Source organism: Botrytis byssoidea (assembly GCF_014898295.1).
Source record: "Botrytis byssoidea strain MUCL 94 chromosome Unknown BBYS_009, whole genome shotgun sequence".
NCBI lineage: Eukaryota > Fungi > Ascomycota > Leotiomycetes > Helotiales > Sclerotiniaceae > Botrytis > Botrytis byssoidea.
This window is the reverse complement of record NW_024065850.1, coordinates 1,280,389-1,303,746: the sequence shown is the minus strand read 5'-3', so window position 1 is coordinate 1,303,746 and position 23,358 is coordinate 1,280,389. Positions and strand designations below refer to the sequence as shown.

The 23,358-nt window shown below is 42.0% G+C and overlaps 9 protein-coding genes across 9 annotated transcripts; 3 read left to right on the top strand and 6 right to left on the bottom strand.

Annotated features, from left to right (window-relative positions):
• Window positions 1–478: 478 nt before the first annotated feature.
• On the bottom strand, window positions 479–1,762 carry EAE97_005538 (uncharacterized protein; the record flags this gene model as incomplete). Its single annotated transcript, XM_038876050.1, has 2 exons — window positions 479–1,453; window positions 1,508–1,762. 2 exons carry the CDS (start codon window positions 1,760–1,762, stop codon window positions 479–481), a joined length of 1,230 nt encoding a protein of 409 aa, XP_038733387.1.
• A 2,566-nt stretch (window positions 1,763–4,328) lies between these two features.
• On the bottom strand, window positions 4,329–4,727 carry EAE97_005537 (uncharacterized protein; the record flags this gene model as incomplete). The annotated part of the gene is made up of 1 exon (XM_038876049.1): window positions 4,329–4,727. One exon carries the CDS (start codon window positions 4,725–4,727, stop codon window positions 4,329–4,331), a length of 399 nt encoding a protein of 132 aa, XP_038733386.1.
• A 1,194-nt stretch (window positions 4,728–5,921) lies between these two features.
• EAE97_005536 (uncharacterized protein) lies at window positions 5,922–6,370 on the bottom strand (the record flags this gene model as incomplete). The annotated part of the gene is made up of 3 exons (XM_038876048.1): window positions 5,922–5,925; window positions 5,975–6,312; window positions 6,368–6,370. The coding sequence occupies 3 exons, from the start codon at window positions 6,368–6,370 to the stop codon at window positions 5,922–5,924; spliced, it is 345 nt and encodes a 114-aa protein (XP_038733385.1).
• Window positions 6,371–7,375: 1,005 nt separating this feature from the next.
• EAE97_005535 (uncharacterized protein) lies at window positions 7,376–8,959 on the bottom strand (the record flags this gene model as incomplete). The annotated part of the gene is made up of 4 exons (XM_038876047.1): window positions 7,376–8,459; window positions 8,506–8,660; window positions 8,711–8,806; window positions 8,867–8,959. 4 exons carry the CDS (start codon window positions 8,957–8,959, stop codon window positions 7,376–7,378), a joined length of 1,428 nt encoding a protein of 475 aa, XP_038733384.1.
• A 943-nt stretch (window positions 8,960–9,902) lies between these two features.
• Window positions 9,903–10,342, bottom strand: EAE97_005534 (uncharacterized protein). Its single transcript, XM_038876046.1, has 2 exons — window positions 10,004–10,342; window positions 9,903–9,982 (listed from the first exon to the last, which is right to left on the bottom strand). The coding sequence occupies exons 1-2, from the start codon at window positions 10,153–10,155 to the stop codon at window positions 9,937–9,939; spliced, it is 198 nt and encodes a 65-aa protein (XP_038733383.1). The 5' UTR covers window positions 10,156–10,342; the 3' UTR covers window positions 9,903–9,936.
• Window positions 10,343–11,929: 1,587 nt separating this feature from the next.
• EAE97_005533 (uncharacterized protein) lies at window positions 11,930–14,060 on the top strand (the record flags this gene model as incomplete). The annotated part of the gene is made up of 6 exons (XM_038876045.1): window positions 11,930–12,118; window positions 12,187–13,094; window positions 13,150–13,155; window positions 13,395–13,600; window positions 13,723–13,810; window positions 13,883–14,060. The coding sequence occupies 6 exons, from the start codon at window positions 11,930–11,932 to the stop codon at window positions 14,058–14,060; spliced, it is 1,575 nt and encodes a 524-aa protein (XP_038733382.1).
• Window positions 14,061–15,075: 1,015 nt separating this feature from the next.
• On the top strand, window positions 15,076–17,416 carry EAE97_005532 (uncharacterized protein; the record flags this gene model as incomplete). The annotated part of the gene is made up of 2 exons (XM_038876044.1): window positions 15,076–15,170; window positions 15,247–17,416. 2 exons carry the CDS (start codon window positions 15,076–15,078, stop codon window positions 17,414–17,416), a joined length of 2,265 nt encoding a protein of 754 aa, XP_038733381.1.
• A 639-nt stretch (window positions 17,417–18,055) lies between these two features.
• EAE97_005531 (uncharacterized protein) lies at window positions 18,056–19,113 on the bottom strand (the record flags this gene model as incomplete). The annotated part of the gene is made up of 2 exons (XM_038876043.1): window positions 18,056–18,723; window positions 18,777–19,113. The coding sequence occupies 2 exons, from the start codon at window positions 19,111–19,113 to the stop codon at window positions 18,056–18,058; spliced, it is 1,005 nt and encodes a 334-aa protein (XP_038733380.1).
• Window positions 19,114–21,317: 2,204 nt separating this feature from the next.
• On the top strand, window positions 21,318–22,284 carry EAE97_005530 (uncharacterized protein; the record flags this gene model as incomplete). Its single annotated transcript, XM_038876042.1, has 8 exons — window positions 21,318–21,393; window positions 21,446–21,463; window positions 21,521–21,564; window positions 21,613–21,678; window positions 21,728–21,793; window positions 21,845–21,943; window positions 22,012–22,110; window positions 22,219–22,284. The coding sequence occupies 8 exons, from the start codon at window positions 21,318–21,320 to the stop codon at window positions 22,282–22,284; spliced, it is 534 nt and encodes a 177-aa protein (XP_038733379.1).
• Window positions 22,285–23,358: the final 1,074 nt, after the last annotated feature.

The window sequence follows — 23,358 nt, the reverse complement described above, 5'->3', positions numbered from 1 at the left end:
TGTCTTCGGATTGATACTAATTTGTATTGCAAGACATCAGAAAATCAACTTAGGCTGATCCTCAAGCTACACTATAGTCCATATGTGGAGCGCATCAGCTTGTTACTCTACAAAGCCGCTTGCCTATAGCTCATTTTTTGTCCAAATGTTCCAGGTGACTTGAGGAACTCCATCCCGTGAACTTCTGGCACCTTTCAACATCACGATTTTACAGCTACAGTGGATGGTTAGAGAGTGCAAGTTTCACATCAGACATACTTGATCGCTTGCCGTTCAAAAGCAAAACTACTCAGGTTCAATTTCTATCTACAAAATCTTTGACGATTCTGGTTGCATACTGGCAGTCTAAACTTAGGTTTTTAAGTACATGGAAAGAAAATGTCAAGAGCGCCACGAGCTTTGGCGGGCTATTGAATTTCTTGCTTAAACGGATGACTTTCCCGAAAAAATCTTCCTCACCATCATGATATTCTATCATTCATCCCAGCAGACTCAACAGAGGTTTCTCGTTGAGAGGAAGCTCCAATGGAGCTTTGGCCACAGCTAAGTTGAATGGCGTGATCATGGTATCCGATGACTTGCGAGGTTGTTTCTTATGAGCAAATAACTCAGCTAGATAATTCAACCACAAAGGAGTAGAAGATGTGATTGTCGCAGAGTGATCCAGTCCCGGATATCTCTTTAAATATGCAACATTTCCTGCATTCACGGTTGCCTGGAATGAATCTAAGGTAGTTTGAGGGAGAACTGAAGTATCGTTCCAGCCCTGGATGATCAATATTGGCTTCGAAGCTGAATCACGTTGTGCTGGGGCGTTCGTATCCTGGAATTTTTTGAGAAATTCATCAGTCGCAGGTGTTACATCAGCGACTGTGTACTGGTCTCGTGGCAAGTCTAGTGAGAGGCCCATAGAAGCTAAAGTACATGACTGCGTAATATCGGCCAACTCCAACCGCTTTCTCATCCCATCGGCTAACAATGGTGTCATGTAATTGGGATAGGTTGCTTTGAGGCCGTAAATAAGTTGACCAAGCTCGGCAGTAACGACGAATTGATGAAAATCAGGACGAGGAATTATGTGTTCGAAGATCTCGACCGACATGTCATAAAGCTTAGATGCAGGAGATATGGCAACTGTTCCAAGATATCCAGAGGAATGCTTTTGTACAAGAGGATGTTCCGATAGCTTCCACACGGCGCCACCTCCTTGAGAATGGCCAAGGCCGGCGTAATCGGTTGCTACAACAGCATAGCCATTATACATCAATGGAACCCAACTATTATAATCAAAAAGACTTGGAGAAGATGAGGACGCGCGTCCTCGACGAACACCAATTGTACTGTGGGCGTAGGCGATCAGGGGAAACTGGCTTCCATTCGCTGGTGAGGCAAAAGGGAATGCTATAAATCCACTGGATGGTACGATAGTACCATCTAAGTCTACAGAAGTGTACTGGAATCAAAAAGTCGCAATGCCATCGGGTGTGGTCAGGTTAGAGCTATCGACAGGCTCCAGTTTTAAAAGATCGCCTGGAGCCGAGGAAGAGAAATTGTTTGGTGTGTTGTAGAAATCAAAGTTGAATTCTGTACCAATGGTTTCGAGGTCGGCAGCATTAGCATAGGATAGGATTGCTTGACAGGATGCATTGCATCCATATGATTGGAGCTCAGCGGTACTGATATTGAAGTTTATGGCTTGGCCGATTGCTGATCTGGCTGGTAATGCCAGATATAACAGTGAAAGAATTGTAGTGACGAGCATGGTGGTAGAGTGAGTATGTATAACTTGATGAAGATGGTGATGGAAAGAAGATGAGACGAAAGTCCCTTTATATATACGGAAAGATTCAAGGTATTTTCAAATCGGAACCTGCGGGCATTAAGATCATGTACTTCATTGAACCGTAATTATAATTGATGATGATCGTTCATGCCAAGCGGAGAAAGTGTCTATGAGAATAATCAATCAATTCAACAAAGATACCTAGGCATTGCAGAACCGATAGAATTATAGGAGGGAATCCACGCGCAAGGCCGACTCGTACATCATTTCAGTGGATCGCTCCGAACGAAAACGAACCCCGAAGTTCAGCCGTCGTATGGACATTCATCGTATGGACATGACATCGTAGGATCAGTACATTAGCCGAGTCTACGCATATATGTACATGTGCTGCAATGTGGGAAAATTTGCAATGTAATGGAATAGTATTGGATTTCTTGGTCGTTTGAGCTTCGCTAGATAGGTAGGTATCGATAGGTATCGGGATTTAGATTTGGATTTTTATATAGGCGGATCGGATCGGATCGCTGCTGCGGTCATGTACCTATGTAGATATTTGTCAATTGAATTGAATCATCTGAGGTGATTAGATGGATTTTGTGATATCGTATGGAAGGTCACTGTGAGTGAGTGAGTGAGTGAGTGAGTGAGTGAGTGCGCTAAATGAATTATGGGGTTCCTGTTCGACTTGCTTCGTTTGGAGGGGGGTGGAGTGGAGGGGAGGATTAGGTAGGACGAAATCGTTTAGGGGTTTTTGGGATTGGGGATTGGGGAATTGGAACTTGGAGATGATGAGAAATTATAATTACAATTGAAGATTTGGAAAGAGGGAGAGAGAGGGATTGGGAGAATGTAGTGAATGGAGATGCGAGTTGGGTGGTGTAGTTGATATTTTGGGTTGCTGGTGTGGGGTGGGATGGGGTGGTGCGTGGATTTGGTGTGGATATGTGTGTGTAGATGAGTATAGTGTATAGTATATAGTATATAGGATGAGACGGGAAGGGTGTGGTGCTGTTCTGAGTAATCCCTTTTGGGGGGGGGAAGGAATCGTCGCGGGAATTTAGATGGAGTAGAGTAGGTAGCGATTGATTTTTAGATGGGACTGACTATTGAATTGACATATTCACATTCATGAAACTGACGAGCAAGACGAGCAATAGCCATCTGTGTAGCAAGGTGCTAACCATTCCTGCACGGTGCACCATTAAAACTTACTGCTATCTACTATACCCGCGCAGTATCTGTATCGATAGTGATCTACTTATTTCCTACATGCACAGCGCGCTTGGTTAGACGAACGCGGCGGGAATCTTCCATCGAGAGATGAGAGTGAGAGATATGAAAGTGCGATCAGTTTCATCACACCGGTCCATATACACTTTTAACAACAGAGTCTCTAGCAACTTTTTCCCCAAAAACTGGACCGGAAGAATACCTGCAGGAGAAGATCTGATGGGTGGCTCGATCTTTTCATCATCTTGTTGAACGGTTTTATGCAATACAGTACTATGTATGTGAATTGATGTATCTCCCGTCATAATCTCAGTCTCAAAGATATTCGCAGTTTGGGCTTTCCGGGCTGGCTGCTGTGAGATTTAGTTGTGATTTTGGCTACTAATTTTTGACTAGGAGATCGTGCTGTTGTAGTGAGGGGGGGTCTATCCTAGTTTGTGAGCAGATATATTTTTATGTAAATAAGAAGTTTTTTAACCGTCGGGTATCAGGTTTTTGGTGAAGGGTTTTGTGGTATTGTATGGATGATATGTGCGGTTGTGATAGCACCCCGTGAGGTATTCAGAAAGAAGGGCTATCTGAATTTCCCGTGTTTGAATCACTTGCATCAGGATTCCTATCTCGATAGAAACATCTTCTGGAAATCTTGGTAGCAGGACGTATATATAGCAGTAACAAATTGATACGGCTACAACGCGCCATGAGTGTAGGTAATTGCTTCATGGGACTGGTTGCTGAAGCTGAATTGCTGCGGTTCATTATCGTTAGAAAGTGCTCTTTATTGGATATTTGCAGGAGACTTACTTTTTGGATCGTATGTACATCTAGCTTCTCCACCCCCTTGACAAGCTCTGGCAGATTTTCTCACGGGTTCTTTAGCATCTCATGGGCCTCTTTCATCTTCTCCGTATCAGTGAAAGCAACAACTCAAGCAATGTCTCGTGCTTCATCTTCTTTGAACCCTTCTTCTCTTGATCGGTTGAAGAGGAGGATTTATGCATCAAATACAATTCGAATAGCGGTGCGCTTGCGACCCCGTATCTATTCTGGCATGTTTTGTGCTCACAAAAAGGGGGCACCTTGATATGTACTTCATTCCTAACAGTTGCGGCGCTGTGTATTGTCTTCCTTTCGAGAATAGCTTAAACTTTCATTCTATATGGCGTTATTTGGAATACTTTTCAAGCATCTTAGAAAGCAGAAGAACACAGCTCAGAGCTCGATTATATTGATTCGACTATTTTCACGCGCACGTTCCCATGAAAATGGCATATAAACTAGACCATCCATTCGCTTCCTTTATACATTTTCGTCACACAGATCTACAGTCTGACATCAGCCTGATCCCCAAGCAGTCCATGGAGGACCTTAATCTTCCCATTCTCCACAATGATAAATCCGTTCCTTCAAGAGCAACTTCTCCCTTTGATCCAAACGTCCATGCGATAAGCACGAGATTCTGCATTTGCTTCACCGGCCCCACGGTCTTGAATTCCCAGTCGACGTTCTGCTCGAGTATCTCCTGGACGCGTTTATCGATGGCATCGTGGCCTTGGATTATCACGCCATACGGTTCGTATATAATGCCATCTTCGTGATAGACTGATTTGATTGCTTCTCGACGCGAAGCAGCGTCGTAATTGCCAAAGACGTTGAAGAGGTTGCCACGAGCGAGTTCCACGGCTCTTTTTTGAGTTTGCAATAGTGCCATGTTGAAACAATATGGGATGATGTAGGTTTGGAGTGTTTTTGGAGAGAGTCTTTGTATCTTTGAGGAGTTGAGCTCTTAAAAAAGATGCTGCTGAGATATTTATACAATATGTTTACATCCCAACATTCAGACGTCCGAGCCGAATCGTGCTATGCTTATCAAGAACCCAAACATATCCGAAGACTAGCATTGATTTGATGACGTATGATAGATCGATCGGTGTTACAGTCTTTTTGTCAGCTTTCTATTGAAAACCCGTGCTGGCTTGATATCTCATCATACAGCTCTTGGGTACTAGGTTCACTCTCTTCATCTGAAGCTATATGCAATCAGTGTTGGGAGCAGCCACAAGAGGCGATGAGACGAGACGCTGATGCAAAAAGAAGCATGTCATTAAGTGATAAAATGCATGCTCCATATTCTCTAAAGCTGCCGAGAGTCAGAAAAGTATTTTGGAGATGCTGTGCGATTGCGGGTCGTTGTGGGATGCTCGGGTTACTGTGGGATGGCGGGTCGCTGTGCCCCACTACGGAGTATTAGAATGATTGAGTTCATCCTCGCCTCCAAAGTGGCATTCTTGTTAGCTTTAATAACTCGGAATGATCAATCCTACTATACCCCCTCTATCAATATAAACCCTTGGGAGCGATAATGTAGCACTTGCGGGAAGACTGGTTATAATGTGCGCACCTGTCAAAATACTACCGCATTCATATGGACGCTAATAAGGATTGATCATTTTAAGGCCAATTGGCTTCCCTGCAAACGAAGTAAAACGCCTCAAAATAAAAGTATTTCACAGAAGTATCAGGCATTCAATGAGTGATCCATTGAACAGATAGATTAAATCATACTCAAGTGTAACTCGATATTTGCTACAACCCTAACGCACCATAAGCTTAAATAACCAATCCTTGCAAACATTCAGCGAATTATCTGGATGAATACGGTATATTTGCATGAGTTTATCAGACTCCAAGTAGTTTAATTCATTCTATGCCTTGTGATTGTTTATCTCTATTTGAAAATGGTGGGGTAGGAAAATGTGCACCGCTCGCCACTCGAGGATGAACCACACCATCCCTTTCCAGAATGTCAGCGCTGCTCACTGCCGCCTTATTTAGACACTAGGGACTTGAGACCAATCTCGATTTTTGAAATAATCCACTACATTCTTTAGTCGAGGCGGAGAGTTCAACTAAACATATTAGCAACTGAAAGGATGATGACAACGCTTACGAAATTACATCTTTGGGGCGAATGATATCAGGATCATATTGTCCTTCATATCCGAACTCGTTGCAGTAAGCCCAGTTTTCATTTCAATAACAAGCTCAGGCGGAACCGGAATCCTTGATTGACCCTTTGGCAGTAAGACATGTTCTGCTTTCTTACCAGTAGCTAGGGTAAAAGCCTCGATGATCTCACAGAGATTGCTCCATTCCCTACAGCCAATGACATTCTCTCCTGCACTCTTTTGCACGAGCGGCTTTACGATGGGGCCAGTGTCCTCTTCCGCAGCGATGAAAGGAAGTTTAACATCGAGATTCAGATTGCGGACACACTGGGCTGCACCATGTGCAGTCTAAAGAGATTCAGCAATGGTTCGGCAAGGCCAAGACGGCTAGCAGAGGACTTACCATTTGGGGCTGGAAGAACGAACTCGACACAAAGTTGCTCAAGAAGAAGCCTGTTTGGAAGATGCTGGTTTTCTTCCACAACTCGGCATAGTTTTCTTCTCCTCACGCTGCTGCCTTGGCCTTCGAGTCAGAATGGTATACGTCAGGGTACTTTCCATCGGACCATTTGATCGCATTGGAGAGAGAAGATAACAAGGAGTTTCTTGGTGGACATGATGGTTGAGAAGCTATCGGAAGATTTTTGGTATTTGAGTCGAAGAGCGGCAGGTTCAGCTGGTTATAATGAATGATAGAAAAGCAAGCGTGGTCTGCTGCCCTTTTACAACCGCTATCCTCGATATCGAATTTCTAAGTGCCGAAAAATCATCGTCATATCATTTCGCCACGACACGGTGAGCAATAGGAGTTTCAAAGCTTAATAATGAGTTTCAGGCTCCGTGAGAGGTTCCTTGCTGAAGTGATGTAACTAGTCCGTCCGAGTTCTCCGAATTTTTACTTGGATTAAGTAAGAATTAGAATTTTGTAAAATCGCGGGTTTTATCAAAATTAAGACTTATATGACTTAGCATATTAGTCTTGATATACCTAGTTACAATTGCACTTATAGAAAAGGTAGACGAATAATGTCTCATAAATAAGGGACATTCTAGTACACTATTTCAGCACTTGTCTGAGAAGTAGAATAAGATGAATACGGTCAAAACTACGTTGTACGGGAATATTGTCTCTAACTAAGACGCTCTAGTTATCGTTAAAGCTTGCCATCGAGATGATCCCGTCCATACTGCTCGTCAACATATCATCCGGTCATATATCTGCGAACTAGCAAGCTTTATCAAAGGTAGTTACAAATTTGCTTGTGAGGGCCATCTGACCAGTATCAGAACATGCTTGAATACTGACTGAGAAGAATGAGTGTGGTGAGCATCTTCTTAAATCTGATTTCTATATGGAGTTCTCAAAGATTCCAGGTGCAATGGTGTCGGCAAGGGCCCATTCATGAGGCAGTTAAGCTTGAAAAAGATCTATCAGAGACGCTGTATTGCAACCGCAAAGTTGTATACCTTGTATTTGCAGCCGAACCATCAGGCCTTGGTCGCCCATCTCAATCCAAGCTTGCTTCTCTTTTTCAAACAGAGACCCGGGCATACTCCATGTTGTCAAATCAACAACTGGGTTAGCTCCCGGAACACAAATTTCGCAGCCACGGTCGCAAAATTTGCAGAATGTCCAGACTGTGAGAGCGCTGACACACAATGCGGCGTAGCGTATAGGATCCGAGGCTTGGACATTTGCTGGTGTCCCAGAACCGTTTCCGAGGTTTCTTTGGGCCACGAGGACATCGACAGACTGACACAATGCAAACCTAACTGCTGTTGTTGAAGCCCACCCATTCATAGACGTTCGTCGCTGCTCTCTGGCAAGGCGATGAGCTTCAGAAAACTCCTCGACGGTACTCAATCGTTGATCTCTGGCAATTTGGATGAGCTTGTTAACATTAACCGATAGATGCATACTCAAGAGGGAGTGAAGCATGACGGCATCGAAAAGCATGCTTTTAACTCGAGTCGTGACAGCATCGTGACAGCTAGGCAGGCTATGATCCTCGGAGCCATAGTAATATCGAAAAATTAGAGGTTCATTGTGTTGCAAATTGTACTTCGAGTATGAAATAACTTGACCTATTATTTGGTCTAGTCTCGATTTGAGTCGATCCAGGCGTCTTCTCAACATATCTTTACGGAGGACACTGTTGCTCCGGCAGTCTGTCTGAAAAAATGTGTTCTGAGAATATTTCCAGATGTCGGATTGTATCGCACACAAGAACAGGTGGATATCTTCGATAAGCATCGGTTGTTCTTGTGTTGAATCAGCGTTCAAGGGGCTGTCCGCAATCAAACTAAGCATTGACTTCGAATTACGATAAGTTGGCTCGTCATTCTGGCGCTCTTCCCAAGTCTGAAGTTCTTTTGCGTTCCATAGTGAAAGCGTACAAGGGAGTGGAAAGTGCAGCTCTTCTGGAAAGATTGTCATGGGTTTGTTTCGTAGGACACTTATATAGGCATCTAATTTGGACATGCAGTATGCGAGTCTGGTTCAACCTCAGCATGAAACTGGGACGTGAGCAAGACACTTACCTCTGCCGTTGCCCGAGTTTTGCGTAACGCATTGGTGCAAAATAGCCTTTCCTCTCGTCTGGCCATGCTGTCTCGGGTCTAAAGAATCCAATTTCTCGAAGAATAGTCATCAGTATGTTCCAAAGTACTATCGTACGGGATATCTCGCGCTCATGCTATAATTTGGTGAGCCGCTATTGAAATAGTGAGACGGATAGGTACTAACCCCATATTGCAACGCAAAAATAATGTTTAACAGTGCTGCGTTACATATAGAGATAGTCAATGACTGTTGAAGTATGTCTTGTGACGTGATCAAACACTGAACATACATTCGTTAGCTATTTGCAAATAATCAATGACAGTTTTCTGGTGCCCATACCAGCTGGGACATGATACGATCAACTAAAACCACGTGTGTGTCGATAGCAAATTGAACAGCTCTGCCGGTACCGAGCAACCATGCGCCAATCATTCTCATGGATAGCTCGCATAACTCATTCTCATTTGCTTCCTCCTCGTGAGAATGACAATGGACAATTGGCTAACGGTGATGGAAATGATCAAAGTAGACCTCCAAATACATCTCTGAATATTTTTGCGACTCATCAGTCCCCATTGTCGTTGCGGTGTCAGTTGTCACTTGAATGTCAGGTCGAATTGAAATCGTTGTCCAGTCAATTAGGCCACGCGTCCTCGCCGCGAAAGGTACTTTCCTAATCAGCAGAATCTGAGAGTCAGTTTGTTCCTCTAAGAAGTTCCAAAAATTCCCAAGGACAACGCGATGGCTCGCATTATTGCAGGTCTCAAGACTGTATTAACAGTGCGGAAACATAAAACTGCTGCGAAACAAAGAACTTACCCGGCTGGTGCCATTGGTGGGCATGTACTCGTGGTTGAATTCGAAGGTGTCTCACCTCGAAGGGGCTGGGTCAGAGGCCCACTAAACACATTATCCGAAGATTGTGATATGGGTGTATCCATAACCTCATCCCAGCTGGGATATTTATCCCTCTGGATGTCGTCGTCGTGACTATACTTGCATTCAATCTCCCTCTAAGCACACCGTGAGCAAATACCATTGCCACTGCCATCACATTTCACTTTCCCTGCACGGCACTCCAGGCAAGCATGTTTGCTCCTTCCCGAAGGATTCTCTTTGTTCGCGGCACTGTGTTTGACTCTATGGCGTAGAAGGCTGTCTCTATTTCAGATGTCAGCATCTTGTTTCTGGGGGTGCTCAGAGTTCCTAATGTGCATATCAAAGTGACATGCTAAAGTATCAGATCTTCGGGTCCTTTCATCAAGACCAAAAGCCAAGAGCCTTACAGCGAAGAAATTAGGTCCGGCCAAAGTCTTATGAGATCCTGCTCGAGATCTACTTCTAAATCTCAAACCCATGTCTACTGTTGTGTTATTTAATCCGCGTCTTGATATAGTAGATACTCCTTCTCATGTAGTGCTCTGCGTGTCACATTTTCTAATATCGTGTGGAAAACTAGAAAATTGGAAGTCATACTTTCGATTGAAACGTCGTTTACAAACTTGACATTGAAGCGAATTAGCAGGGATGTGGCTTTTCTCGTGACGGGACAGATGCTCTTTGCGTGCGAAAGACTTTCCACAGTCATCATGTTTGCAAAAGTATCGCTGAGAGTCTATCCCGGGCATCAGGCTCAATGTTATTGTTAGGATTCGTGATGATCCGGTGCGGAATCATCTACAAGACGAAATGAAGCAGTGCCAGGAACATGACACTCCCCCAACAGACGGAATGAATCGGCGATATACGGAATACAGTGCACTCTCGCTTTTTACGAATGCTTGAAATTGGAGGGTGTTTCGGGGAAGATGTAGCATTAGAAATTACGTTTGTAATAATAATAGTTAATGAATGTTATTTTCGAATGTGCATCACCTCATATGAAAGTTCTCTGATTACTAAGCTGTTGATCTTTTAATCGTCCGTCGGCCCGGACTGCACCTGGCTTAATAATACGAGTCCCCCTGACACGATTTATAAGGCCCTCGTATAAGTCGGATACCCCACTCTCGGGCCACCCCTCTTTTAAGCCACCTCAAAAAAGCTTATCTAAGAGAGAACGTGACCTCTGCGAGGTAGGCTTTTTAAGAACGGAGAAGGTACGGGGAGAAGGGAGGGAACAATAAGGGATCGAGGATGAATTGAAGTAGAGCGAAAGTAGAGACAGAAACCAAGAGGAATGACAAACGTGAGAGAGAAGAATGAAATAAAGAGGCCAATAAAAAGCGACGTGGAGGTTAAGAGGGCAAAAATGATTCGGCAAAATTAGAGAAAAAACTAGGTGTAGTATTAAAGGAATAGAAAAAGTATAAAAAAGAATGGAATACAAAAAAAGATAAGAAGAAATAAAAGAAGTAAAAAAAGGAAATAGCAATGCTAGATAGTATAAAAGGTATAAAAGAGAAAATACTTCCAATATGAAAAAAGAAGCATAGTGGAAAAATAGTAATATAAAAGCTGAACAAAATTTAGACAATTAGAAGTAAAAAAAAAAATTAAAAGTCAAGCAGTATATATTAAAACTATAATTCTCAATATTATTGAAAATTAATTTTCAAATTTGAATTTATTTTTAATTTGTTATATTAAATCTGAAAATCGATATAATATAAATAAAATAAATATATAAAAAAACTAGGGATTAAATAAATTAGTTTTAGAAAACTTTGAATATTGATTTATTCAAAAAAAAGAGTTTGGTTTTAGAGTTTGAATATTATTTATAGAATATATTTTAATTATAAATATAATTTTCATTCCTTTTATTATTTATAAGGGAAAGTCAATATAATAATAATAATTTCCAATAGATTTAATATGTTATATAAAATGAAAATTTATTATTATAAAAAATAAATAGATTACAAATTATATTAATCTAAAATAACTTAAAAGAATTTTTATTTTTCAAATAATTCTTTCCTTATCAAACAAACTTAAACTTCTTATATTAAATAAATATAAAAGTTATAAAATTATTAAATTTATATATAAATATTTTAAATATAATATATATCTCTTATTTCTATTATTATATATGATATATTCTATAACCTCTTGATTTATTTATGTTCTTATTTCTCAAAAGAATATATAAATATTACTTTAATAAATCAGCTTTTTTATTGAATTCTAAATTAATTAAAAAAATTAATTTCTTTATAATACTAAGTAGTTATTGAATAATTCATGTTTTAATATTATATAATATAAATTCTTGAGGTAGCCCAAAAGTGGGGTGGCCCGAAAGTGGGGTATCCGGCTTACTAGTTACTTACCTATCTATAACATTACCAGTAAGTTGAAGTTTAATATTAGTTAACTGTTATCCAGAAAGACTCTTTATATGTTCTTAAATCAATTGCAAGCCCAAGTTTTACACATGCACTCAGGATTTGGAAAATGCGTTTTCATAACACTTTGTTTGTGGGAGTTACCACTTTCTTTTCTCTATGCGCAGCTATTACACCACCAGGTTTAAATTTAGTCAATTCGACTGACCTAGGTTTGGAATCCCTTGATCCGGCAATATATGCCCAAATTTTAGAGCTTGGCGGGCAGTTCGGAGGCGTTGATAAGTGTCAATTGGCAGTGAGTGTCCTATTTCACGATTTACTTCATGAATGCGATGTTTATCAATCATGTTGTCATTAATTTAGTGTAAAATTCTCTCCATCCTCTCTCCCACCAAACTCACAACCCCGTCGTCTCCATCCTACATACCCCTCCCATATTGGTCAGTTCAACAAGCCGAAGTCGTACCGAGCTGTCGTTTCGATGTCACAATTCCTCAAGATATCTCTACAACTATCAAAATTTCTCAATTGACGGATTGTCCTTTTGCTGTGAGAAGCGGGGGACATGCATCATTTGCTGGAGCATCAAGTATAAAAAATGGTATCTTAGTCAATTTGCAAAAATTAAATACAGTTCAATTGAATGCAGACAGAGGAACAGTAAGTATCGGACCTGGAAATACATGGTATGATGTCTATCAGGTGTTAGATCCATTGGGAATAAGCGTAGTCGGAGGAAGGGAAGCTGGAGTTGGAGTTGGAGGACTCACACTTGGAGGTGGAATATCTTATTTCTCTGGCAGATACGGATGGGCCTGCGATAACATTCTCAATTACGAAGTTGTTCTCGCAGACGGCAGTATTGTCAATGCATCTGCAACATCACATCCAGATCTATACCAAGCCCTTCGTGGTGGATCCGGTACGAACTTCGGGATAGTAACGAGGTTCGACGCATTTGCATTTGAACAAGGACTTCTATGGGGAGGATCAAGATTTTACAGTTTGGCTTCCAATGCTTCACTCTCAGATGTGTTTTCGCAGTTTATTGTTGATGCACCGACTGATGAGGATGCCCATCTATATATTGGTTGCGGATATGTACCGAGTTTGGGAGGGTTTGTGACGTTGAGTGGTCCCGTGTATGCAAGACCGGTAGCAAATGCGACAATTTTTAATGCGCTGAACGATATTGTAAGTTTAGGAGATGCGACGGGAGTAGCGAGTATGGTGGAGTTGTCGGTGCAACTTAATCAGACGGCTTTTTTGAGGTAAGATCTTGCCGTATTATGAAATGTTAGGAGTGTTTGTGCTGATTTATTCTAGAGAAGCGTATGTGATCCTTCTTTTAATCATTCCAAATAAGCGATATTTGCAATCCTCCGCGGATTTGAGATTGAAATCACCAGCGTCCTGCAATGACTATGTCTTATTTCCATTGACTCTCCTGTTTGAAAGCATATACACATATACTTGTTAAGACAAGATGATAGACCTTTTTACATATCGGAAGTCTCTTGTTACTAATATTCAGAATCACTGCTAACATATCAAACTCTCTTCGGTTCTAGATGGAAAACAGTTACTTTCAAAAATAACGCCACTCTTTTCAAAAAGATTCATGAAATCTTTGTGGAAGAGGCAAACCTGATCGTAGACGTTCCGGGAATTATGCCATTCATGGCACTTCAGCCTCTTTCACTTAATATCATTGTACAAATGCAGAAGAGGGGTGGGAACATATTGGGCTTAGAGACGGAAGAAGGTCCGCTTAGCAGTAAGTTAAGGAAGAGATGAAATGCATAAAGGGGTTAAGAGGGAGAGATAACGGGAGAGTAGTGAAGGAGGAAGAGAGGAAACGGGTAAAACCCAAATAGGAAAGAAGCTAACAGAAGATAGTAATGAACCTTAATTGGGGATGGGAAAATGAAGAAGATGACGAGAAAGTTTTCACGGCATTGAATCGATTTGTAGAAAGAATTGTTGAGTCAGTACTCCCTTTCTTTGCTTTGTCTATTTTTCTGGAAGACCAAAATTGCTGACTCTGTAATTGTGGTAGTTTGGCAAAAGAATGGGGACTTGACAATCAGTTTATTTATATGAATTATGCGAGTAAAGAACAAGACGTTTTTGGTGGCTATGGAGAGGTTAACGAGAAGAAGCTCAGGGATATACAAAGGAAGTATGATCCCGAGGGAGTTTTTAAAAGGCTGCAGCCGGGGTATTTCCAACTTTGACTGGAGAATGATGGATGAGGACAGTCGGCAGATTCGGGGGTGAAGTAATGAAAATCGGCAATGCATGTACAAGATTTGCTATTTTGAGAGATCTAGATTCAGCGACCTTTTAATTTAGTCAAAACCTGCATCTAGACTTTTCTCTAGAATTATCCTCATGCAAACAATCAGATCATTGGATCTTCGCAGATCCCGGTAGATCAAAGCGCGCAGCCGTTCAATGGCCATCATTTGGATAACCTACCACAACATGATCATTGAGCCTCAAGCTTTAACTATTCTATACTCTCATCGGTAAGCAACTGAACACATCGATTCATTTTTAATCCGACTGGTTCACGTTACATTTCTCATGTGAGTCAAGCTTTTAATTCGCGCTTGTCGTTTCATCCACTCATTTTCGGGTTCGCTAAGCACATCCCTTGAAATTAATCCTAGCCAATCAAATGATTCACAGCCCGACTCTTTCAGACGAGATAATTTTACTAAGCGCCAACGTCATGTTTGAGCTTTATGTTGTGTATTTTGCATTTATTGGATGAGAAAACTTGGGTGGAAACTACAATGAATTGTTGTGAATCGTACAGCAAACTGGCTAGTTGTCTGTTTACCTGTCGATCTGATGGAGTTCTGGAAAAGCGCCAAGTGTGTAATGCAATGCACTCAGTGGGTTTGGGTCTCATTCCCGGTCATGTTCATTGAGATTTCGAGTATATAGAATGAGTCGAGACTTTTGGTAGCATGATTTCAATTTCCATATTCTACTCATCATTCGTTTTCCTATTCTCAATTCCATTCATTGTTTCGTGTCTTGTCTGTCGTTGATTATTTCCTTCCTTTCCTTTTTTATTCACAACTTTCTTTGCTAACTTGTTAATCATTAATTTTTGATACCAAATATTGCAATCTTTCACATCTTTATCAGCACATATATCTAGTACATCTCTAGCTTTTTCTTTTCTCCTGAAAACACTTCCGACGGAATAATTGTTGAAGAAGTATCATTTCTACAATCATGAAAGTCTCGCTTCCACTTTTTCTTTTTGGTACAATTTTTCTTTCTCATCTTAGTGCGGCTGGTCCATTGTGGCGCAATGGAACAAGTAGGAAGTAAGTACACTTCTCTTCGACCCTAGGTCGCTTTGCGTGAGTGGTTTCGGGATGGATAATTCTAATTTGGCGCTAGCTTCGTACACGGTGGTGAAAGGAAAAGAGATAGCGTTACTCCCATCGCGATCACTATCCTACCTGGGACGGTCACTTATTCGATAACTAGTTCTACAGTTCAACCCGAATCCACACCATTAATAGAAGGAACTACCACATCCAGTACGAGTGTAACAGCTCTTTCTTCACAGCCCATCAGGACTTCAGCGACGTCCGTGGTACAATCAACAGAAGGATTAAAGACAACGGAATCGAAAAGCGCGACGATCATCTCTAGCACGTCATCGAACGAAGATAATGAATCCAAGACGTTGTTGAGCTCTACTACATCTCTCTCGCAGCTGGTCTCTTCAATAATATCAAGTACAGGAGGTACAGCCCCAGCACGATCAAGTCAAGTTTCAAATACTGAAACCAGAGATGGAAGCATAATTCCAACAGCAACAGAGTTGACACTTACTATTACTCCACCGCTGAATACAGCTCCCACCGGAAAATCTTCTACGAAGAGTCAAACATCAAGCCAGACTACATCTGAATCACAAGCTAGTTCTTCCTCTTCGAGCCAGGTTTCTTTGCAGATTACAACATTTGCGCCTCTACCCACCACTTTACCTGAGAGCAGTCTTACGGCGAAAACTTCCTCAACATTAGTAAATAGTTCAACACTTTCGAGTCTAAATTCTGTTCAGACTACGACATTCCCACTACTTCCAACTACCTCTTCAAAGGCTACTGCAACCCCAGAAAGCTCTTCGGGTAAAACTTCCGAGGGGTCTTCCTCAGCAACTTCAACATCATTACCGACACTAGTGTCGAGTATATCAGTCGCACCATTCGGTATTGGAAATTCAAGCACGGCAGCCACAGGAATTCCGCAAAGTTCCAGTAATTCGGGTCCCAGTTCCGAATTCACAGTTGGTATTATAACGGAAGCATCTGGGGTCACTTCCCAGACTTCCATAAGGGAAACGCTGTCACCTATCACGGTTCTATCAAGCACTGCTGGAGCCTCAAGTTTAGTGGAGAGTGTCTTGTCGACGAAGGAGACTTCAAAGGTTACGGCTCAACCGCAGAGCACTATTGCACAGACTAGTACGACGGTGACTCGGGCGCCAGTCTCTACCACAGGAGCATCTGAGCAGAGTATTATTCCTCAAACCTCAATAACGGAAGATTCGTCTCAGGCGACATCGGGTGATTCTCTGCAAACTACATTCGTATACGTAACCACGGTAGTTCCATCTTCTACTCTTGGAGTTATCCTAACCTCTTCATCTTCATCCACAACCTCAACTTCATCTATACAAGTAAAAACCACAAAGCTTAACTCCTCTACATCATCATTCTCCTCAGCGGCAACAACTATCAAGACATCCGAGGTCTTTACAATTACCGCGTCTTCAGAGCCACAGACTACAATTTTCCCCGGGCTACCCACCACACAACCTGCTAGCACAGCAGAAATCTTCATAACAACCGTAACACCTTCAACAAAAACAAGAGAATCATCTTCTAGCACCACAAAAACACCTACATCTACACCCTCTATCACAAAGACCACCATTCAAGAATCTGTCATCGCACCTACAACCCAGAGAACCACAGCCGATGTCCCCAAAACTACAGAAATAGCCAGCACTATAATCATCAATGTAAACACTGCAGAATCGAATAATGGGGCTGTAACTGCATTAACTATTATTCCCGTTACTGCTGGATCCGGCTCTAAATCTAATTCTGGATCTGGCAATGACGCTCCCAAAACCACAACCAGTGATGAAAATGCAGAGACAACCACATCCAGGATCATCATCAACGCCAGTCCGACAGCTACCACGACAGCCGGAGGTAATGGTCTAGCACAGACTACATCTTCTCCTTTACCCATTTCTTCAACTCCTGTACGCACATCTACGACTGAGATAGATGATGGGCTGAAAACGACAACGTTGAGTATCTCGCCACCGAGAGAAACGAGTATTACGATTGCTACTGCGCCTGCGCCGACGTCTGCACCGGTAGCGACGAGTACGAGCGCAGCAGGGAATGTTTGTTTGGGGGTGGGAGGAGATGGGAAGATTACTAGTATGAGTAGTTGTGTGGGTGGTGCGACGGAGACGGAGACGGAGACGGTGAGTGTGAGTGTGACGATTACGGCGAGGGAGACGGTTACGGTTAGGGGGTAGGGTTAGGAATGTGATAGGGGGACATTTTGGGGGAGGAAAAGGGTGGAGTGGGGTAATGGGGTATAATGAATGAATGCATGCATGGACGAAGATAAGAAAGGAGAGAGAGAAACAGAGGGGAGAAAAATTGATAACTCGGCGTTTAGATGTTGGATTGGGTAGGTGTGGTAGTACGTAATGGACTGAAGGAAATGAATGAATTTTGAAGAAATTTGATGACATGTCATGAGTTAAAGAAAGGGTTGTGGGTATTATATCTAGATTGTATGAATTGTATAGAATGATAGGAGCTCGAATTATTACAAATTGTATTGAAAAATCTCAAGCCTTTTCGTTTGGTTTGCGTATCTCTTGGGAAATGTGCGAATTAAAATGCACAGCTATGTTGTAGTCACCAATGGCTAGTTATTATCCTGGCTTTTTGTTTAGTATTCTCTTTTAAGCCTTCATCCGGGGCTTTTAGATTGGTGTATAATTTTAGCTAGACAGGCTATATGTTTGTAAGTTATCCTTCCCCGAAATAGAGACGACTTTTCCTCAACACGATGCACATTATTATACTTCTCACCAGCAATTCGACTCCAGAAACCCACCACCATTGCACGGCATCCAATTTCCAATCCAGTCCACTCCACTCCATCATAGAATCTCCATCCCATCCTGTCCATCATCCTCATGATTATCAAACCACCTAAAGATCTCCTTCGCCTCATGCGTCATATGTCTAACCGGCTCATCCACCGGTCTCCTCAACGCCCCAAACTTCTCCAACGGCACCGCAATCTCATCATGATACTCTAGTATTGCTTCAAAATCCCTACACTTGTGATTTATATTGAAATCCGGGACTGCATTTTCCTGCATATCCACCCAATAATGTCCGTACGTATCCACACTTCCCTGACACATCAGGTTCTGCAGTAGCGCATACACACAATGCGAAGCGTGGAGTTGATGGTATTCCCCCATTTTTTCGTCAGGGTAGTAGTATTCTACGTTCCAGTAGAGATGCATTCGTAGCCGATTAAGACAGTGGATTTGATGGAAGACGTCAATGCGTCCGATGAAGGTGTCGGGGCCAAACCCGAAGGATTCGGGAAATTTTGCATACAGATCTGGATTTTTCCCTTGATTTATGAGGTCTTGTCGGGATAGGGGAATGGGATTTTGAGTCTCGATACGAGCCCATGCTGCGTCAACTTCCGGGGATGGAGGTTTCCGATAGATGGATTCGTTTTCGCGTTCTAGGAAGGTGCCATTGAGTCGCCAGGTTGAGAGGGGAATGTCGACTGCATCTAGAATTGGAGCTATGATGTTGTTAATGAGATGTTATTTTTACACATGGGGTTTTTAATCTTACATTTTTCGGAGACTTGCTTCAACGCCCAATTTCGCTCGTTTCCACCAGGAACTTGCTTCCAATTAAGCATAGCCGCTGTAAATAGGTACAAAGACAGACAAAAGAAAAGACCATTCAGCCAACCCAGACACCTCACAAATGAATGATGCTTATGACAGGTATCAGTCTCTCTCTTCTCAGCATGCTCAAATGAATCATCGCCGACAGAAAAGCGGTTGAGAAGTCGATCTTCATCTTGATATTCGATATCCGAGTTTACATGTGAGGGTTCCAATTCTGCATATGTGAAAGCTTTGTTATGCTTGAATATTTGTAAGATACGTTGATTGAAACCCATGCTGAAGAGCGGAGAGGTTGGAGATGGGAGAAGTGAGAAGTGTAATGCGGATATGAAAGGTAAATGATAGAGTAGCTGTTTTCAAACGAAATGGGAAATGGTATAATGTAAGTCATACAGCTAATGGGTATGATATAACATCATAAATCAAGACTCGTACTGCTTGCACTTTAAAACACCAGTGGGTACGTGGATTGACAGTACACACTTCCAATTTTCGATATTTCTGGCAAATTTATTCTCAATTTGTTTAACATTAGAATTCACGTTTTGGTTGTTCCATTTCTAATCAACAATTATAGCAATTCTCAAGATAAACAATTTGATATATCAATAAATATTCACAAGTCCATTTTAGCAGTGCCCCATCAGTCTGTACACCCGCTGGTATTACCTCACAATCAACACTCAACTCCCAGCATTCGATTATCTCAATACGTTACACTTACTCGTCATAACTCCTCCCCATATTTCCTCTAGATAAGAGAAACTCACCCTCCTCTCTTTCAGCCAGGAAGAAACAAGCCACATACTGCACAGTTATCTAGATCCAACCGATCCACGAATATGCAAGCCAAAACATGTAGACAGTAACATGCACGACGTCTGTGATCTCATGATGGAAGCTTCGGCTAATTCTTCCCGTTCGCGTGGCAAACTTTGTATTTCTCGGTTGGTGGTACAGAATACATTTTGGACTATGGTTGGATGAGAAGAAATGTTGTGCATATGTATCTACCAGCAGATTACGATTTTATTCCCTGAATTAGTTATTATCTTGCAAATTGTGGGCAAAGCTTCCGAGTACACAGTTACGCGGGTTTGACGACTTGAGATATTTTGGACCCGAACTTCGCATACGGAAGCAACTCCGATAGATCAGCAGCAGATAACAAACGTCAGATCATCTTTGCATCCTTATCCTAGCTAAGTACTCGCTAAACATGAAATCTACATCATTTGTAACTCAGAGATAGATATCTTAGGGGCATCGCTACTCGTATAAATTATATTTCATACGAGTAACATACGGATTGGCCACAGATTAAAGGTATGTAAGTATACATAACTGTAGTAGTACTATTGACATCATACCGAGTTAACCTATTCTCGTTCAAAACAACGATAATCGTGTAAACACTATCTTTACTCCTGTATATACACGGAATGCTTGCAGTGAAGCCTCTTGTCCAAAGCACTTGAAGTCTATAACAGCTACACATTAAGCATCGATTCTAGGCACATCGAATCTCCCAATAAAAGCTAAAGTCAGATCAGCGTATATCCCTCCTGTCATGGTGATGAAGAGTGCCTCTTCGCCATTATTCCAACCAACTCTGCTTACTCCCCGCGCAATCCTCGCTTGCACACCCACACGTTCTCCATCAATTTCCCCATCCTCCTATTTCACTCTTGCTTCTCGATATGTAGCCCAAATCAAATCAACTCCATTCTCGTAATTGTGTGAAGTCACTCGCACATGCAGATACATGTCTAAAAATGGCGTACAACCCGATACTTGCACGAATCACTTCAGCAAACACGAACAACGACTTGGTGATAGAGAAACAATAATTTGAGGCATTTCTTTGAACTCTGCTTCGCTACAATCTTCGTCGCAGCGGAGAATTTTGAACAGTCTCATGATAACCTGTTTTGACATCCTTGTAGTGTTTTCGACAAATCTCGAGCTGCCGATATACTTCGCATCTATACTGGGATCTAATTCGCAACCTGGTACATCTTTCCGATTTCTCGAATCGGGGTTGAGTTTGACTTTTCTTGCTGAATACAGGATCCGATAGACTACACAACACGTTGTTGGAAGTGACGTCGGTTATGCATATAATTGTACGTTTGAACACGTATCACAACACTGTTCTTTGCGGGGATAATCTCATCTTGTATGAATAAACGAGAAGAATAGATCGGCGGCAAGATAACAGTTAGTTATAACACTTCGAAGCATGTTACTCTACAGAATAATCTTGTGCAGCACTTTCTGATCTCCCGGTCGGATTTGCAGGTAGAGCAAAAAGATTCACGCATTTTCATTCATCTGAAAGTCAAAGATATCTATATAAACAGACCATGACCAGAGATCTAATCTTACTTCTCTCAATCATCTAATCACAACAATCCTTCCAACCAAACTCCAACAACCCAGCCCAGAAATTCCAACACCCCACAGACACTTCTCCAAAATGGTTCAAATGACCGCAATCTTGGCTACGGCCATTCTCAGCCTCGCATATGCTGCACCTCTAAGTCCTGTTCAAGGTCTACTACATCCTCCCTGAGAACAAAAGAAATCATTACTAACTTTAAGTAGAAGAAGTGAAAGCACGAGGTGTGTTGGATGCTACGTATGCTCAGTTGGATTGGTTTATGGCTAAACGTGATCCAGAGCTATCTTACGTGAATAGCCGCGCAGCGGAATTGAGCTATGTGGTACGTTTTGTAGAGATATTGTGTGGTATGAAGCTCATACGAGTGTAGAATTCGAAGCGTGAACCGGAATTGAGCTATGTCAATTCTAAGCGCGAGCCAGAGCTCAGCTACGTGGTTTGTTTCACAGAGATATTCTTTTAGCATCCAGCTCACACAAATATAGAACTCGAAGAGAGGACCAGAACTCAGCTATGTCAACTCCAAGCGTGAGCCAGAGCTTAGCTACGTGGTTAGTTTGGCCCTCCCCATTTTCGAATGCATCCTATTGACGGGTTTCTAGAACTCCAAGCGTGAGCCAGAACTCAGCTATGTCAACTCCAAAAGAGAACCCGAGCTCAGCTACGTCAACTCTAAACGAGAGCCAGAATTGAGCTACGTCGTATGTCCCGCGCATTCCTCCTGTTCCTCGATTAGTTCTTGTCCCATCTACTAATTTTCAATTTCTAGAACTCCAAGCGCGAGCCCGAATTGAGCTACGTCAACTCTAAACGAGAACCAGAATTGAGCTACGTCAATTCCAAACGTTCCCCGGAACTCAGCTACGTCGTACGTTCCATTCCATTCCATTCCATTCATTCTCCACCGCTCCTCTCCAAGCAATCCCAATCCCAATCCCAATAATTCCCAACCCCCAAATACTAACCCTCTCTCCAGAACTCCAAACGTTCCCCCGAGCCCGAGCTCAGCTACGTCAACAGCCGCCACAGTCACAAGGAGTAAAATTCCCCATCTCCATCCCATCTTCATCTCCATTCCCGATCTCAGTCTTTACATCAAAGAGATCTATCTCTTGATTACCGGGTATGATATGAATGAAGAGAAGAGAAGAGAAGAGAAGGGGTGAATGTATTCATGTGCGCGTGTGTGCGCGCGCGACAGACAGAGACAGAGCCAGACAGAACCGAAACATGCAATCGAAATCGAAATTGAAACCATCAACACCAATCCATCTCCACATATATACCAAACTATCAATACTTCCAAATATTCTCATCATTCCAATTCCTTTTCCTTTTTTCCTTCACCTAATTCAAACATCCTATTACTCCAATCCAAGGTTCAGAAATTTCCAATTTACATGCATACCTACCTACAGAATAAATAAATGAATAAAAACTTCTTGCCGATTCTCATCTTCTACATGTTTCATCCCTTGATATGATATATTGAGATTTTACATTACAACAACACGTATATTATATCCTTCCCCATTGAGAAAGTTAAATCTCCAGATTTCTCACTCATTCCCAAGGTCATTAGTGGTTATTAACTCTATTCTTCCAATATCCCCTCCTCCGCAAAAGAACCCTCCACACCTAATCTATCCAGCGAACTTCAACTACAATCTCAACCCCAAACCTCAACCCAGCTCAGAAACATTCCCTCTCCCTCTCCCTCTCTCTCTCTCTATTCCACCTTTCTCCAACTCTTCATACTCATTTCTTCCCCTCGCTCGTCTTGTCCCATTTCGCTTCGTCTCCCTGCTATCTTATCCCATTCTTTCCCATCTCCTCCCGTATAGAGTACAGCAAAAGTAGATACGAAACAATTGACGAATCATACAACCACGTACCTCTAGGGCTAGTTATAGTGCCGAACAATACGTAAGATTACAATCGACCAACTTTGATCAATATCTTCTCTGCATCTAGAAATATTCTATGATCCAACTACTTTATCATTCAAATCATATATACGATTCAACCAAATCATTCAAGTATTCATCAAGCCACTTATTGCAATTCAAATGAATTTTCATTCTCATTTCTCATGCTTCGCTTCTCATCTCTTTTG

What these genes read in the sequence shown, in the direction of transcription:
- EAE97_005534 (XM_038876046.1), bottom strand. Translation starts at nt 10,155, where the DNA reads ATGCCCGGGATAGACTCTCAGCGATACTTTTGCAAACATGATGACTGT.